The 19,011-nt window shown below is 43.3% G+C and overlaps 1 protein-coding gene across 2 annotated transcripts in view; it reads right to left on the bottom strand.

Annotated features, from left to right (window-relative positions):
• Nucleotides 1-19,011, bottom strand: part of LOC121532242 (BTG3 associated nuclear protein) — a 64,292-nt gene that overhangs the window by 11,056 nt on the left and 34,225 nt on the right. For both annotated transcript variants that reach the window (XM_041838066.2, XM_041838068.2), the window contains one exon: nucleotides 1,573-1,716. In XM_041838066.2, coding sequence (XP_041694000.1) covers nucleotides 1,573-1,716 — 144 coding nt within the window. The remainder of the gene's footprint in view (nucleotides 1-1,572; nucleotides 1,717-19,011) is intronic.

Below are 19,011 nucleotides of genomic sequence, written 5' to 3'. Positions count from 1 at the left end.
TTACGCTCTACGCACTTCAGCACTCAGGGTCCCGTTCTGTGAGCTTGTGTGGCCTACCACTTCGCGGCTGAGCAGTTGTTGCTCCTAGACGTTTCCACTTCACAATAACACTTACAGTTGACTGGGGCAGCTCTAGCAGAGCAGAAATTTGATGAACTGACTTGTTGGAAAGGTGGCATCCTATGACGGTGCCACATTGAAAGTTACTGAGCTCTTCAGTAAGGCCATTCTACTGCCAATGTTTGTCTATGGAGATTGCATGACTGTGTGTTCCACTTTATACACCTGTCAGCAACGGGTGTGGCTGAAATAGCCAAATCTACTTATTTGAATGGGTGTCCACATACTTTTGTATATATAGTGTATTTAACCATGGAACACGTTCTGATTGGCCAGTGAGGGGCCAAGCCTCGACACACCACAACTTGTTTATTAATCAAAACCCAGCCCTTTCGCGCCACCGCCAGCTACTGCAACCATAATTCTGGTTCAGAAAATAGCAAAACATATTTGACACAGGCAGCGCAAATATTTACTAATGCGTTAGGTTTGTTTAAATAGAGCCCAGAATGTCTTTGTGTGAGCTCTTAACCGTCCTCAGGTATATTTAGAACCCAACCCTCTATACTCCTCCCTTCCTCACCTCAACCACCCCCCAAACATCCCTAACACTTCAACAAAATTCTCTGTCACATCTCATCTGAACCACCCCCTACACACAAAAGCCATAACTATCAACCACCTAATCTAACATCTGCAAATGCTTACTCCATCCATTTCCCCCTCACCTCCACAATACCCTACACTAATCCACCCCCCTCCCCCTCTACTCCAGAGCCAGGACCTGTGATGGTTCCATCAGCCCCTCGCTCTCCCCTGATGTCTGAGAACACCAGTGTAAACCGCCCACCGCCCTGACTTTGATACTCTATAATGGCATCATGGGGGAATGATTAATGATCTCCCTCCGCAGATAGACGAAGGGAGTGGGGGATGGATAGATAAAGAGAGGCTATTTATTATGATTTGTTTAAAAAAACGAAATGCATTGTGTAGTGCAATTGGTGTAGATTAGTGGTGAGGACCTGTTTCACCTCACCGCGAGGGAGCTGTGCCATGCTCACGCCCTTGGAATGTTCACAGTCAACTGGGCTGACTGACTGTAAACTCCGTACAGCCCTGTACAGTGTAAACTTAATGTGTTATGTTTTGTATTGTATATAACTGCCTTAATGTTGCTGGACCCCAGGAAGAGTAGCTGCTGCCTTGGCAGCAGCTAATGGGGATCCTTAATAAATACAAATGTAGCCTCTCTGGGTGAGCTCACAGATATGGCCTGGGCTGGGGAGATACGTTTCATAGGTATGTACAGAATAGCATGGAAAATAGATTCTATACACCATGCATGTTTGAAGTCTACTCTACTGGATGTGTGGAAATGTAAATGTCACAGGTGTGTCTCAGGAGTTTGAGCGAACAGTAAGTCGGAACCGTAGCTGGGATGCAAAAGAGAAACAGTCAGGAATGTTGCTGTCAGGTCCGGCAGACTCAACGACTGGTTGTGATCCTCACCTGTACAGTAGCGGTGTGGTCGTTGACTTGGGCCAGTTGGACATACTGCACCTGTATGTCACTGGCCTGTAGGGGGGAGCCCTCCACTGCTGTGGTCCCCCCGTCAGCTGACGCCACCGCTATCAGTTGGGCCCCACGCAGCACCTGACCATGGGGAGGAGAGATAGGCAGGAAGGAAGGGGAGGAGAAACAGAGAGAAAGGTAAAGAAATTATGAATATAAAATGGAATTGGAAAAATGCTAAATTGGAGCAAATATTTATTATCACAATGGCAAGACTATGATTTGTATAATTAATCACAAAACTATGATTAATATAACTGCAAGAAAAATATTGCCTCTGGTGAGAGCTTGTGCAGGGGTCAGCCAATGTGTCTGTTTGTACATGGCTTCAAACTTTCTCACACACACACAACCCCTAGCTTTCTCTCCCATGATATGGGGCGGCAGGTAGCTTAGTGTGCCAGTAACCGAAAGGTCGCTGGTTCTAATCCCTGAGCCGACTAGGTGAAAAATCTGTCGATGTGCCCTTGAGCAAGGCACTTAACCCTAATTGCTCCTGTAAGTCGCTCTGGATAAGAGCGTCTGCTAAATGACTAAAAATAAAAAAAAATAAAAAATGATATCACATCATCATCATCATCATGAGAGAGCAGCCACTATGGTCTTGAAGATGTCTGCTTAGCATTACAGTGCCCACAATGGCACCCTATTAATACCTTTTAGTGTACTGCCATAGGGCTCTGGTCAAAAGTAGTGCACTATGTAGTGCACTATGTAAAGAACAGGATGCCATTGCAGATGCAGCCAGTGTTAGCTGCCTCTGCCAACTAGCTAATGCTTTGAATCAAGAGTTTACTGCCAGGATCTGGGTCTGCTCTCTAGCTCACTGATTGGCTACACTTCCCTGAAGAGAGGCCAATTAACAACAAACAGCAGACAGAAGTATTTATGCCCGATCTGATGTGTGTTTACATTCTTTCATTAGACACAGTTTTCAGGGTGTAACAAGCACAGACTAGCGCACACACACGAAGACACACAGATCACTGAACATGTCCCTCTCATTGCCACCTGAGCGAGAGAGATGGACAAAGAAAGAAAGAAAAAGAAAGAAAGATGGAAAGAGAGAAACAGAGAGAAGAGGAGAGAGGGGAAACCCCTAAACTCTGTTGTGTTGAACTACAGCCAAGCTGTGCCAAAGCTCGGCTTTTAAACACACTCATTAATAACAGAGCAGGATAGTGCAGCTGCAACATGGTGTGGAGTATTCCGATAGATTTACATTTATACACACACACTGAAGGGCCTTGGGGCTATAGATTTAGAGCTATGATGTCTAGGCCTAATTGGATAACATACAGTAGGCCTACTGTAATAAGTTGTGGAATGTTTAAAACAGTCATGCAAAGCTAACATACAATCATACTGTCACACCTGACCCAGCAAGATTGATGGAGGAAAATATTAAATGAACTCTTTGTGTGTGTGTAAATGAAACCATGCATCTCTCTTGCAATTACTACTTTACACAGCACTACAACATGGTCTGTCTCGCTCTCCTTTTTGCATGACCTACATGTCCTCTGGCATGTGTGCTTTGTCTCCAGCTCTAACCAGTCTGACTTACTCCCATGCCAGTAGAGTAGAGCAGAGCAGCTGGGTGCAGGCTTAACAGACATTCCCAATTTGGGGATGAATCAGAATCTGCTTGTCTGCAGAAAAAACCCAAACCTCACAAACCCCAATTACAGATGCTGTTTGTGCCCCCTTTCCATATCAACCCGCCCCGTTCCACCCCCTCACCAAACCCCAACCTTCGCTTTGAAGTTGGTGACTCGGTTACGTGTTTCATGAGTCGTGTTAACCCCCCTGGAGCCCGGTGGGTTGTGTCAGGCTCCGGGAGATTTTGCCAGATTTTTCTGTTTCACCACAATGTCTGATGCCGCCATGCCGGCTCACCAGGACACGCCAGTTCCAGCCGGCCTGATGGGAACTATTAGATGAGGAGGAAGACTCCCTGGCTACGCTAGCAGGATCAGAGACACAAAACGGACACAACATAGGGAACCACATAGAGGGTGATTGGGGGCGAAGGTAATCTTGAGAGGCGCACCAGTAAACCGAGAGTTGCTGGTTCAAATCCCAGGGCTGACGGAGGAATTCTGCAGGGAATGAGCCGGCAGCTGGAGGCTTCCTGGCTTCAATATCCCATGTGCTACCTACTGCCATTGTGCCCTTGAGCAAGGCACTTAACCCTCAAAATCTGCTCCAGGGCCACTGCTTTACGGCTATTGGCACTGCTCTGCGGTATTGTAATTGACTGTGGGAGTATATACACAAACTGACAGGGGGTGTATGTGATTGGACAAGGGGTCCGTATACACACTGACCACTTAGAGAGCAATAAATAGCCTTAATCTGAGTGGTCTTGCTGAGTGAGTGTCATCTGAGTGAACATACACTAACTGACCGAAGGGCTATAGATCGTAGTCTGAATAACGGTAATGACAGACTATACACAAACTGACCACAGGGAAACTGACCCTTCTGTGAGAGAATAAACACACTGACCACAGAGACAGACTGACTGACTAAGGGCCTGTCATATTCATCTGCATCTAATACGTTCTGTCATATGCATCTGCGGTCCATCAAAAGTTAAACCTTTTTCCACTCTTCAGGCAAGTCAGCTCTGCTCTGCACAAAAAGACAAACAGCTGTGAAAGAAATGTGGATAGACCATCTGTCATATGAACCCTGTAGAAAGACACACTAGGCTAATCTGTTTATTAGGGATACACACTTTGTCTGAACAGGCCCCTAAATCTGAGAGACAAATTATCAAAGTAAAACTGACCCTAGTTATTTACATAAATCTCTGAAGCTGGACACACTTATCTCCCTCACTATCTTTAAGCATTAGTTGTCAGAGCAGCTTACCGATCACTGCACCTGTACACAGCCCATCTGAAATTAGCCCACCCAACTACCTCATCCCCATATTGTTATTTACATTGTTATTTATTTTGCTCATTTGCACCCCAGTATCTCTCTCTATTTGCACATCATCTTCTGCACATATATTTCTACAGTGTTAATACTAAATTATAATTGTAATTATTTTGCACTATGGCCTATTTATTGCCTTACCTCCATAACTTACTACATTTGCACACACTGTATATAGATTTTCTATTGTGTTATTGACTGTACGTTTTGTTTATTCCATATGTAACTCTGTGTTGTTGTTTTTTCCGCACTGCTTTGCTTTATCTTGGCTAGGTCGCAGTTGTAAATGAGAACTTGTTCTCAACTGGCTTACCTGGTTAAATAAAGGTGGAATAAAAATACAACAATAAATACAGGTGGAGCAGGAATGTCGTGAGAGTACGCTTGGAATGTAGTAGGTAGGCAGAGGTAATTAATTTAATTAAACTTAATTTTTAAGCCCACGTTTTATCATAATTATTTATTTATTTATAAAAATATCTGTCAGCTATATTTTGCGGAGGGGGCACACTGACTGGACCAGGCAAAGAGTACCTCCCCTTATTCTCCCTAGTAAGTGGTTCCTTCCAAGGTGCACCACAGAGCAAAGACATGCTAGGCAGGATGCTAGATACTCTAGTGCTTGCAGACAGTCTCGTCAGTAGAGAAGGAGAGGGAGTGTCGAGGGACACACAGCATTTGATTTGATTTAAGCTGCCGGTATGTTAGTAAATTAATATGATCAAGCTATGTAGCCTATTTATTTATTCATCAAGAAGGAATCAAATGAAAATGTTTTGTTGTTCTCTGTAATATTAGCCACTTAGCAATTTTATGAAGTTGGCTTTAGCTAGCTAGCTAGCTAGCTAGATACACTACATGACCAAAAGTATGTTGACACCTGCTCGTCGAACATCTAATTCCAAAATCATGGGTATTAATATGAGTCGGTCCCCCCTGTGCTGCTATAACAGCCTCCACTCTTCTGGGAAAGCTTTCCACTAGATGTTGGAACATTGCTGCTGGGACTTGCTTCCATTCAGCCACAAGAGCATTAGTGAGGTCGGGCACTGATGTTGGGCGATTAGGCCTGGCTCGCAGTCGGCGTTCCAATTCATACCAAAGGTGTTCAATGGGGTTGAGGTCAGGGCTCTGTGCAGGCCAGTCAAGTTCTTCCACACCGATCTTGACAAAACATTTCTGTATGGACCTCGCTTTGGCAACGGGGTCCTTGTCATGCTGAAACAAGAAAAGGGCCTTCCCCAAACTGTTTTCATGAAGTTGGAAGCACAGAATAGTCTAGAATGTAGTTGTATGCTGTAGCGTTAAGATTTCCCTTCACTGGAACTAAGGGGCCTAGCCCGAATCATGAAAAACAAATTCAATTGATTGGACATGATTTGGAAAGGCACACACCTGTCTATATAAGGTCCCACAGTTGACAGTGCATGTCAGAACAAAAACCAAGCTATCAGGTCGAAGGAATTGTCCGTAGAGCTCTGAGACAGGGTTATGTCAAGGCACAGATCTAGGGAAGGGTACCAAAGAATGTCTGCAGCATTGAAGGTCCCCAAGAACACAGTGGCCTCCATCATTCTTAAATGGAAGAAGTTAACCACCAAGACTCTTCCTAGAGCTGGCCGCCCGGCCAAATTGAGCAATCGGGGGAGAAGGGCCTTGGTCAGAGAGGTGACCAAGAACCCGATGGTCACTCTGACAGAGCTCCAGAGTTCCTCTGTGGAGATGGGAGGACCTTCCAGAAGGACAACCATCTCTGCAGCACTCCACCAATCAGGCCTTTATGGTAGTGGCCAGACGGAAGCCACTCCTCAGTAAAAGGCACATGACAGCCCGCTTGGAGTTTGCCAAAAGGCACCTAAAGGACTCTCAGACATGAGAAACAAGATATTATAATTTTTTTGGGTCATTTTTAGCAGACGCTCTTATCCAGAGCGACTTACATGAGCAATTAGGGTTAAGTGCCTTGCTCAAGGGCACATCGACAGATTTTTCACCTAGTCGGCTCGGGGATTAGAACCAGCGACCTTTCGGTTACTAGCACAACGTTCTTAACCACTTAGCTACCTGGTCTGATGAAACCAAGATTGAACTCTTTGGCCTGAATACCAAGCGTCACGTCTGGAGGAAACCTGGCACCATCCCCACGGTGAAGCGTGGTGGTGGCAGCATCATGCTGTGGGGATGTTTTTCAGTGGCAGGGACTGGGAGAGTAGTCAGGATCGAGGGAAAGGTGAAGGGAGCAAAGTACAGAGAGGTCCTTGTTGAAAACCTGCTCCAGAGCGCTCAGGACCTCAGACTGGGACGAAGGTTCACCTTCCAACAGGACAACGACCCTAAGCACACAGCCAAGACAACACAGGAGTGGCTTCGGGACAAGTCTCTGAATGTCCTTGAGTGGCCCAGCCAGAGCCCAGACTTGAACCCGATCGAACATCTCATCCCCTGAAAATAGCTGTGCAGCGACGCTCCCCATCCAACCTGACAGAGCTTGAGAGGATCTGCAGAGAAGAATGGGAGAAACTCCCCAAATACAGGTGTGCCAAGCTTGTAGTATCATACCCAAGAAGACTCTAGGCTGTAATCGCTGCCAAAGGTGCTTCAACAAAGTACTGAGTAAAGGGTCTGAATACTTAGTCTCTCTATTTCTAAAAAACAGTTTTCGCTTTGTCATTATGGGGTATTGTGTGTAAATTGATGAGGAAAAAAAGTAATTTAATCCATTTAGAATAAGGCTGTAATGTAACAAAATGTGGAAAAAGTCAAGGGGTCTGAATACTTTCCGAATGCACTGTATAGTGTAGGTTGGGAACCTCATAACTACCTACAAAGAAGCCATTTCAGGCTATCGATCAAGTTAGAGTAGCTTGTCTAACTATATTACCTGGCATGCCTGCTGGCAAGGTTGCTAGAAAAAATGTGCTTTCATTCTTGGGTTATGATACTACACTGAGTGTACAAAACATTAGGAACACCTGTTCTTTCCATGACAGACTGACCAGGTGAATCCAGGTGAAAGCTATAATCCCTTATTGATGTCACTTGTTAAATCCAGTCCAATCTGTGTAGATGAAGGGGATGAGACAGGTTAAAGAAGGATTTTTAAGCCTTGAGACAATTGAGAGAGGGATTGTGTATGTGTGTCATTCAGAGGGTGAATGGGCAAGATAAACATTTTAAGTGCCTTTGAACTGGGTATGGTAGTAAGTGCCAGGCGCACCGGTTTGAGTGTATCAAGAACTGCAACGCTGCTGGGGTTTTCACGCTCAACAGTTTCCCATGTGTATCAAGAATGGTCCACCACCCAAAGGACATCCAGCAAACTTGACACAACTGTGGGAAGCATTTGAGTCAACATGGGCCAGCCTCCCTGTGGAATGCTATCAACACCTTATAGGAGTCCATGCTCCGACGAATTGAGGCTGTTCAGAGAGCAAAAGGGGGTGCATCTCAATATAAGGAAGGTGTTCCTAATGTTTTGTACAGAGTGTATATACACCAGTGTCAATGTGCATCATTAATTGAAATGACAATTAACATAGAATTAGGCATAATGATTATTGCTCTAGAGGGCAGGAAAAAGCTGTTTTAGGCTAAATTCTCCAACTTCCGGAGGAGGGACAGCCCACTCAAGGACATTCAGAGACTTGTCCCGAAGCCACTCCTGCGTTGTCTTGGTTGTGTGCAAAGGGTCGTTGTCCTGTTGGAAGGTGAACCTTCGACCCAGTCTGAGGTCCTGAGCACCCTGGAGTAGGTTTTCATGAAGGATCTCTCTGTACTTAGCTCCGTTCATCTTTCCCTCGATCCTGACAAATCTCCCAGTCCCTGCCGCTGAAAAACATCCCCACAGCATGGTCTAAGAGTCCTTTAGGTGCCTTTTGGCAAACTCCAAGCGGGCTGTCATGTGCCTTTTATTGAGAAGTGGCTTCCGTCTGGCCACTCTACCATAAAGGCCTGATTGGTGGAGTGCTGCAGAGACGGTTGTCCTTCTGGAAGGTTCTCCCATCCTGACAGAGGAACTCTGGAGCTCTGTTAGAGTGACCATTTGGTTCTTGGTCACCTCCCTGACCAAGGCCCTTCTCCCCCGATTGCTCAGTTTGGCCGGGCGGCCAGCTCTAGGAAGAGTCTTGGAGGTTCCAAACTTCTTCTATTTAAGAATGATGGAGGCCACTGTGTTCTTGGGGATCTTCAATGCTGCAGACATTCTTTGGTACCCTTCCTCAGATCTGTGCCTCAACACAATCCTGTCTCGGAGCTCTACGGACAATTCCTTCGACCTCATGGCTTGGTTTTTGCTCTGACATGCACTGTCAACTGTGGGACCTTATATAGACAGGTGTGTGCCTTTCCAAATCATGTCCAATCGATTGAATTTACCACAGGTGGACTCCAATCAAGTTGTAGAAACATCTCAAGGATGATCAATGGAAACAGGATGCACCTGAGCTCAATTTCGAGTCTCATAGCAAAGGGTCTGAATACTTATAGTCTCTCCATTTCAGTTTTTTACTTTTAATACATTTGCAAACATTTCTAAAAACCTGTTTTCGCTTTGTCATTATGGGGTATTGTGTGTAGATTGATGAGGAATTTTTATTTATTTAATCATTTTAGAAGAAGGCTGTAACGTAACAAAATGTGGAAAAAGTCAATGGGTCTGAATACTTTCCGAATGCACTTTATGTTGTCTATGTGAACTAAAATGATTTATGGTTGTGGGTGTGCTTAATGATCAGAGAATAATGATTAAATGATTCTGGTCTTGTCAGGTAAAGATAAATTCTAAGTGTGATTGAGTTTGCTAAGTGTAGTATTTGAGTGTCTGCTGCTAAGTCTACTAGTATATTTAAGTGTGTAATCAAGGAGGACAGGGGGGTTCAAGGGTTGACTAAAACTTGTCTGATTCAATTAAAGGTTGGGACTTCAAGCCTCCATGAGAGAGCTGTTAGGGTTCATCACTACAGCCATTACATGAAGTCTCCCAGGGCCCACTTCCTATCCTACAACGCGGTTTGTAAAGAAAACGAATCTCTTTCCCAATTTGTCTTTCTCTGATTCCTCAAATCGTCTCCTCACCTACTTCTCAGAATGCATTGGAGGAAAAGATAAGAGGGGAGGTCTTCTCCTCCAATGAGGTTTGAGAAAGAGGTGAGAAGAGGACAAGTAATTGATGAAATACGAATTGAGAAAGAGCCATCATCTCCCATATCTGGGCTAAGACTGATATGTCTGGAAGAAGAATGTGTTCTGATCAAAAACACAAACTGTCGTATGAAATTATGGATCTGACACTCACGAGATACACAATGACCACATATAACCCAAACACATGATGGAGATCTGTAAGCAATATGGAGCAAACAACACACCATCTCACACTCTTTCACAAACACTGGCACACAGTCTGAGAGACACACACACACACACACCCGGGGGGCCAAATCCATTCAGTGCCATATTCTGACTTATACACAGGCACACAATTCTTACAATGCTTCCAATGGCCTAATTCGTGTTAAGGCCCAAGTTCGCACAAGTCCAAATCACATCAACATGCAGTGAGTAGAAATAAATATCAAACTTGGCGAGAGAAAAGCAGCACAAATCAGAATAGACCGTTGTGGTTGGGCGGCTCTTAAGTGCATTAGTTACTGTTGACCTCCGGCTTGCAGGATTGGGGTACCTAAATAATAAGAACTGGCTGGCCACATCAGTACTGTACTGGCAGGGCCCACTGAGGTGTGTGTGTGTGTGTGTGTGTGTGGGAAGGATTAGAAGGCTGCATCAGACAAGCCAACGCTGTCTCCGTGCCAAGGAGAACTGGAGGAGAAAATACACCGAACAATCAAGAGGCATCTCAAATTCACTTCAGCAGAGTTTGCTAGTTGCTAGGACCTGAAAGTAACAAAAAAGTGGATAAAGCTTTCTTTTTTGTTGTTGATGCCAATCTTTCTTTTTTTGTTCTTGATGCTTTCAACAGTAACGGAGACAGGATACTGAAGAAATACAGCAACGGGTGAGAGAAGACAGAACTAAACAACAACAGCAGCTTAATGCAAAAAAACAGATAGAAAGGCCAGATTGAAACACAATACCCAACTGTGCAAACAAGGGCCTTTTCTGTTGTTGCAATCTGAACGGTACCTTTGGGTGCATATGAATATGGTTAAGATTAAATAATGCAAGATAGAGGACAATAAGATAGTTGTTCGAAAACAAAAGAAAGCATATTTGTTATGATACCCCTCGGTCTTCAACTGTTACAATTAGATCACAGTCCTTGGCCTAGCTGATGCATTTTTACAAGGGCCTTTAAATCGATCTATTCACAATTATATTTTTTAGGGGGTAGATTAGCTTTAATATTGCAGATAGATTGTGGCTTCTATCAGTGTAATTGTCTGTATCATTTCCAATCCCCCATAATTTGTTGTGTGTATAATATATATATATATGTATATATATACTGTGGGGGAAAAAAGTATTTAGTCAGCCACCAATTGTGCAAGTTCTCCCACTTAAAAAGATGAGAGAGGCCTGTAATTTTCATCATAGGTACACGTCAACTATGACAGACAAATTGAGGAAAAAAAATCTAGAAAATCACATTGTAGGATTTTTAATGAATTTATTTGCAAATTATGGTGGAAAATAAGTATTTGGTCACCTACAAACAAGCAAGATTTCTGGCTCTCACAGACCTGTAACTTCTTCTTTAAGAGGCTCCTCTGTCCTCCACTCGTTACCTGTATTAATGGCACCTGTTTGAACTTGTTATCAGTATAAAAGACACCTGTCCACAACCTCAAACAGTCACACTCCAAACTCCACTATGGCCAAGACCAAAGAGCTGTCAAAGGACACCAGAAACAAAATGGTAGACCTGCACCAGGCTGGGAAGACTGAATCTGCAATAGGTAAGCAGCTTGGTTTGAAGAAATCAACTGTGGGAGCAATTATTAGGAAATGTAAGACATACAAGACCACTGATAATCTCCCTCGATCTGGGGCTCCACGCAAGATCTCACCCCGTGGGGTCAAAATGATCACAAGAACGGTGAGCAAAAATCCCAGAACCACACGGGGGGACCTAGTGAATGACCTGCAGAGAGCTGTGACCAAAGTAACAAAGCCTACCATCAGTAACACACTACGCCGCCAGGGACTCAAATCCTGCAGTGCTAGACGTGTCCCCCTGCTTAAGCCAGGACATGTCCAGGCCCGTCTGAATGCATTTGGATGATCCAGAAGAGGATTGGGAGAATGTCATATGGTCAGATGAAATCGAAATAGAACTTTTTGGTAAAAACTCAACTCGTCGTGTTTGGAGGACAAAGAATGCTGAGTTGCATCCAGAGAACACCATACCTACTGTGAAGCATGGGGGTGGAAACATCATGCTTTGGGGCTGTTTTTCTGCAAAGGGACCAGGACGACTGATCCGTGTAAAGGAAAGAATGAATGGGGCCATGTATCGTGAGATTTTGAGTGAAAACCTCCTTCCATCAGCAAGGGCATTGAAGATGAAACGTGGCTGGGTCTTTCAGCATGACAATGATCCCAAACACACCGCCCGGGCAACGAATGAGTGGCTTCGTAAGAAGCATTTCAAGGTCCTGGAGTGGCCTAGCCAGTCTCCAGATCTCAACCCCATAGAAAATCTTTGGAGGGAGTTGAAAGTCTGTGTTGCCCAGCGACAGCCCCAAAACATCACTGCTCTAGAGGAGATCTGCATGGAGGAATGGGCCAAAATACCAGCAACAGTGTGTGAAAACCTTGTGAAGACTTACAGAAAACGATTGACCTGTGTCATTGCCAACAAAGGGCATATAACAAAGTATTGAGAAACTTTTGTTATTGACCAAATACTTATTGTCCACCATAATTTGCAAATAATTTCATAAAATATACTACAATGTGATTTTCTGGATTTTTTTCTCCACATTTTGGTCTGTCATTGTTGACGTGTACCTATGATGAAAATTACAGGCCTCTCTCATCTTTTTAAGTGGGAGAACTTGCACAATTGGTGGCTGACTAAATACTTTTTTCCCCCACTGTATATATAGTTGAAGTCGGAAGTTTACATACACCTTAGCCAAATACATTTAAACTCAGTTTTTCACAATTCCTGACATTTAATCCTAGTACAAATTCCCTGTTTTAGGTCAGTTAGGATCACCACTTTATTTTAAGAATGTGAAATGTCAGAATAATAGTAGAGAGAATTATTGATTTCAGCTTTTATTTATTTCATCACATTCCCAGTGGGTCAGAAGTTTACATACACTCAATTAGTGTTTGGTAGCATTGCCTTTAAATTGTTTAACTTGGGTCAAACGTTTCGGGTAGCCTTCCACAAGGTTCCCACAATAAATTGGGTGAATTTTGGCCCATTCCTCCTGACAGAGCTGGTGTAACTGAGTCATGTTTGTAGGCCTCCTTGCTCACACACACTTTTTCAGTTCTGCCCACAAATGTTCTATAGGATTGAGGTCAGGGCTTTGAGATGGCCACTCCAATACCTTGACTTTGTTGTCCTTAAGCCATTTTGTCAGAACATTGGAAGTATGCTTGGGGTCATTGTCCATTTGGAAGACCCATTTGCGACCAAGCTTTAACTTCCTGACTGATTTCTTGAGATGTTGCTTCAATATATCCACATCATTTTCCTTCCTCATGATGCCATCTATTTTGTGAAGTGCACCAGACCCTCCTGCAGCAAAGCACCCCCACAGCATGATGCTGCCACCCCCGTGCTTCACGGTTGGGATGGTGTTCTTCGGCTTGCAAGGTCCCCCTTTTACCTCCAAACTTAACAATGGTCATTATGTTCAAACAGTTCTATTTTTGTTTCATCAGACCAGAAGACATTTCTCCAAAAAGTACGATCTTTGTCCCCATGTGCAGTTGCAAACCGTAGTCTGGCTTTTTTATGGCGGTTTTGGATCACTGGCTTCTTCCTTGCTGAGTGGCCTTTCAGGTTATGTCGATATAGGACTCGTTTTACTGTGGATATAGATACTTTTGTACCTGTTTCCTCCAGCATCTTCACAAGGTCATTTGCTGTTGTTCTGGGATTGATTTGCACTTACACCAAAGTAAGTTAATCTCTAAGAGACAGAACGCATCTCCTTCCTGAATGGTATGATGGCTGCGTGGTCCCATGGTGTTTATACTTGCGTACTATTGTTTGTACAGATGAACGTGGTACCTTCAGGCGTTTGGAAATTGCTCCCAAGGATGAACCAGACTTGTGGAGGTCTACATTTTTTTTCTGAGGTCTTGGCTGATTTCTTTTGGTTTTCCCATGATGGCAAGCAAAGAGGCACTGAGTTTGAAGGTAGGCCTTGAAATACATCCACAGGTATACCTCCAATTGACTCAAATGATGTCAATTAGCCGATCAGAAGCTTCTAAAGCCATAACATCATTTTCTGGAATTTTCCAAGCTGTTTAAAGGCACAGTCAACTTAGTGTATGTAAACTTCTGACCCACTGAAATTGTGATACAGTGAATTATAAGTGAAATAATCTGTCCGTAAACAATTGTTGGAAAAATTACATATGTCATGCACAAAGTAGATGCCCTAACTGACTTGCCAAAACTATAGTTTGTTAACAAGAAATTTGTGGAGTGGTTGAAAAACAAGTTTTAATGACTCCAACCTAAGTGTATGTAAACTTCCGACACACAAACACACACACACATATATATACTGGTCAAAAGTTTTAGAACACCTACTCATTCAAGGGTTTTTCTTTATTTTTTACTATTTTCTACATTGTAGAATAATAGTGAAGACATCAAAACTATGAAATAACACATTTGGAATCATGTAGTAACCAAAAAAGTGTTAAACAAATCAAAATATATTTTATAGTTGAGATTCTTCAAATAGCCACCCTTTGCCTTGATGACAGCTTTGCACACTCTTGGCATTCTCTTAACCAGCTTCACCTGGAATGCTTTTCCAACAGTCTTGAAGGAGTTCCCACATATGCTGAGCACTTGTTGGCTGCTTTTCCTTCACTCTGCGGTCCTACTCATCCCAAACCATCTCAATTTGGTTGAGGTCGGGGGATTGTGGAGGTCAAATAGCGATGTTTTGGAGATAACTGAAAGTTAGAGGTTGTAATCTGAATGAAGGAAAAAAGGCCATTCTTGAACACAGGATGAGCCATTCTTACTAATCTACTAGAGAACCAGTTTGTATTTAAGTATAGTTTTTGTATGATTGAAGCCTTTAATGAGAGGTCCAATGCTTTAATATTTAATCATTTTTGCCCTCCGAATTCCGTTTAAACTTTGTCTGGCTTGCCGATCCAAATAAAGTGGAATATTTTTTTATCATATAATTTAAAAAACAAGTCATTAGGTGTAGGCAGGGCCATAAGTATATAGGTAAACTGGGATATGACTAATGAATTAATCAGAAATAGACAGGTGTTTTTCTTTCCATGGTAGCAAAATCTTATCTAATTTGGCAAACTTTCTATTAAAAATGTATTGAGGTGAGATCATTTATTTATAATTTCAACGTCGGCGCATTTTAAACTAAACGGTAATGTAATGTTGTATTTTTAAGAGCTCCAATACATAATATGGTGCATTTATCAAAATTCGGTTCTAATCCAGATGTTAGAAAAATTATCTAGATCCTCTATTAGGGCTGTGCAGGGATCCAAATTGCGGATTTAAAAGAAAACATGAATCGTCAGCGTACAATGACACCTTTGTTTTTAATCCCTGGATGTCTAGCCCCTTGATATTATTGTTGGATCTGATTTTAATAGCTAACATTTCAATGGACAAAATAAATAGATATGCTGATAGTGGACAACCTTGTTTTACTCCTCGACAGTGTCATGACTTTCCCTCATGGGCTGAGGATCAAAGATGCCGGCTAGGCAAAGGTTTGAACACCCCCTCTGCTGGGGGCCAGTTTTATGACCGGTGGTAAATTCCTTGCAGAAACGTTATTTTCCATGCCATGCAGTATTGGGAGAGGGAATTTCCCTGTGAGACAAAGGAAGTCTTCCCGCCAAGACTCGAACATCCAAAAGTGGATAATGAAACAATATTCCTACTTAAAATAATGTGGGAATTGGTCAGTGGGGACTTAAAGAACAACGTCATTAAAGACGGTGGAACAACATAACTGTATCTCTGGGGGTGTACACATCCCAGTTATGAGGTTTGCATCTAATTGTTGTATAAAACAAATTATTAAGTATAATACTTTTGTGAAGATAACAATGTGATTTTAGCATTCTAGATGAGATGATTGTTTCCATATTGATTTGTTCTCAGTCAGTGGCCACGCCCAGATGAGCACATGATGAAACACCCCCTTTTCTACTCAAATATAAAACCCCTCGTGACGAAATTCACCTCAAACCAGGAAGCCCTACAGACCAGCAGACGTGAAGCGTGAACTAAACGTTACAAAAACAACAGCATGTAGTAGGAATTCTACATTTTTGTCAAAAGATGCATACACTCACTTACTCACCCCACCCAAACAAACACCTCTGCCCCACTCTTCCTTTCCACCCATAGATCGACCTACACCCCCCCACCACCACACACACACACACACACACAACCACAAATGTTCAACAGTTGTTCCATCCCCGAGCCCAACTCATGAGAAGACTTGATGTGTGAATGCGTATACAGTTTGGTTGTTTAAGAAGGCATGCCAAATTGAGAAGGAATGGGAATATTTGATTACCTAATATCTAGTCCTAGCTGATGGAGCTTGGATACCCCTCTTCCCCCCAACACCCACACGCGCTGGTCCCCCGTTGTGACCCATCTCCCCAAGCACCTCTGCGCAGTCAGACCGTTTGATTATTCTGTGCCGCCAGGGCCACAATAATATGCCCCATCTCTGATTGTCCAAGTGTGACTCCCTCCCCATGGGTTACTGCAGCCAGTGTTGCCAGCACTGCTACTACCTGGGTGGGGTACTCCACCGGAATTCCTTCGGGCTAGGTCCGAGGTCGTCAGGGTTCTCATTAGCAGCTTTGAGAAAATCCTTGTATATTATGCTCACCCATACGGGGGCTTTGGCTTTTGGACCTATCCTGCCAGGCAGGCTCTGACCGCGTTCACCTTTCTGTCAAGGCTGTGTAGGCTACTTGCAGTAGGCCTATAAAATGGATAAGGACTTCTTATTTTTATTTTATTTAACCTTTATTTAACTAGGCAAGTCATTTAAGAACAAATTCTTATTTACAATGACAGCCTACCAAAAGGTGGGGATGGAGGCAGGGATGGAGGCTCGGATTAAAAATAAAAATATAGGACAAACCGCACATCACGACAAGAGACACCACAACACTACATAAAGAGAGACCTAAGACAACAACACAGCATGGTAGCAACACCACATGACAACAACTAATGTGGGTGGGTCGCTCAGGTTGGTGTCTAGGATATAGAGTTGGCACCGTTCCATAAAGACATTATAAAAATAAACAAACTACATATTTTTATTGTAAAATGTATATCCCATATTTGTGCAAGAGTAAAGACTTCCGCTCTGTCACATCTCCTGCTCGGAGACACACAATGATGATTTTATGATGGTTCTAATTAGCTTGTTTCTTTAGATTGAGCGTGTAGACCTGATATACAGTGGGGGAAAAAAGTATTTAGTCAGCCACCAATTGTGCAAGTTCTCCCACTTAAAAAGATGAGAGAGGCCTGTAATTTTCATCATAGGTACACGTCAACTATGACAGACAAATTGAGAAAATAAATTCCAGAAAATCACAATGTAGGATTTTTAATGAATTTATTTGCAAATTATGGTGGAAAATAAGTATTTGGTCACCTACAAACAAGCAAGATTTCTTGCTCTCACAGACCTGCAACTTCTTCTTTAAGAGGCTCCTCTGTCCTCCACTCGTTACCTGTATTAATGGCACCTGTTTGAACTTGTTATCAGTATAAAAGACACCTGTCCACAACCTCAAACAGTCACACTCCAAACTCCACTATGGCCAAGACCAAAGAGCTGTTAAAGGACACCAGAAACAAAATTGTAGACCTGCACCAGGCTGGGAAGACTGAATCTGCAATAGGTAAGCAGCTTGGTTTGAAGAAATCAACTGTGGGAGCAATTATTAGGAAATGGAAGATATACAAGACCACTGATAATCTCCCTCGATCTGGGGCTCCACGCAGGATCTCACCCCGTGGGGTCAAAATGACCACAAGAACGGTGAGCAAAAATCCCAGAACCACACGGGGGGACCTAGTGAATGACCTGCAGAGAGCTGGGACCATAGTAACAAAGCCTACCATCAGTAACACACTACGCCGCCAGGGACTCAAATCCTGCAGTGCCAGACGTGTCCCCCTGCTTAAGCCAGTACATGTCCAGGCCCGTCTGAAGTTTGCTAGAGTGCATTTGGATGATCCAGAAGAGGATTGGGAGAATGTCATATGAAACCAAAATATAACTTTTTGGTAAAAACTCAACTCAGTCGTGTTTGGAGGACAAAGAATGCTGAGTTGCATCCAAAGAACACCATTCCTACTGTGAAGCATGGGGGTGGAAACATCATGCTTTGGGGCTGTTTTTCTGCAAAGGGACCAGGACGACTGATCCGTGTAAAGGAAATAATTAATGGGGCCATGTATCGTGAGATTTTGAGTGAAAACCTCCTTCCATCAGCAAGGGCATTGAAGATGAAACGTGGCTGGGTCTTTCAGCATGACAATGATCCCAAACACACCGCCCGGGCAACGAAGGAGTGGCTTCGTAAGAAGCATTTCAAGGTCCTGGAGTGGCCTAGCCAGTCTTCAGATCTCAACCCCATAGAAAATCGTTGGAGGGAGTTGAAAGTCTGTGTTGCCCAGCGACAGCCCCAAAACATCACTGCTCTAGAGGAGATCTGCATGGAGGAATGGGCCAAAATACCAGCAACAGTGTGTGGAAAAACTTGTGAAGACTTACAGAAAACATTTGACCTGTGTCATTGCCAACAAAGGGTATATAACAAAGTATTGAGAAACTTTTGTTATTGACCAAATACTTATTTTCCACCATAATTTGCAAATAAATTCATTAAAAATCCTACAATGTGATTTTTTGGATTTTTTTCGCTCATTTTGTCTGTCATAGTTGACGTGTACCTATGATGAAAATTACAGGCCACAATTGGTGGCTGACTAAATACTTTTTTTCCCCACTGTACACACGCTGTAAAACAGTGAGCAAAAAATCATCCTGACCTCCCGCCAACCAACTGAGGGAGCCCAACAGGGAGCGACCACACACTCGCCTCTGTGCTTTTCACACGCAGCCCACATGGCCCATGATACAACTGTCACCGCTGGGTTTTCATGTCTTCCATGAAAGATCATCTCTGGCTTATGTACAGGTGTAAATAATCTTTATCCATCATACAGGG

The sequence above is a fragment of the Coregonus clupeaformis genome, chromosome 19, assembly GCF_020615455.1.
Source record: "Coregonus clupeaformis isolate EN_2021a chromosome 19, ASM2061545v1, whole genome shotgun sequence".
NCBI classification, from domain to species: domain Eukaryota; kingdom Metazoa; phylum Chordata; class Actinopteri; order Salmoniformes; family Salmonidae; genus Coregonus; species Coregonus clupeaformis.
This window is presented reverse-complemented; position numbering and strand designations above follow the sequence as displayed.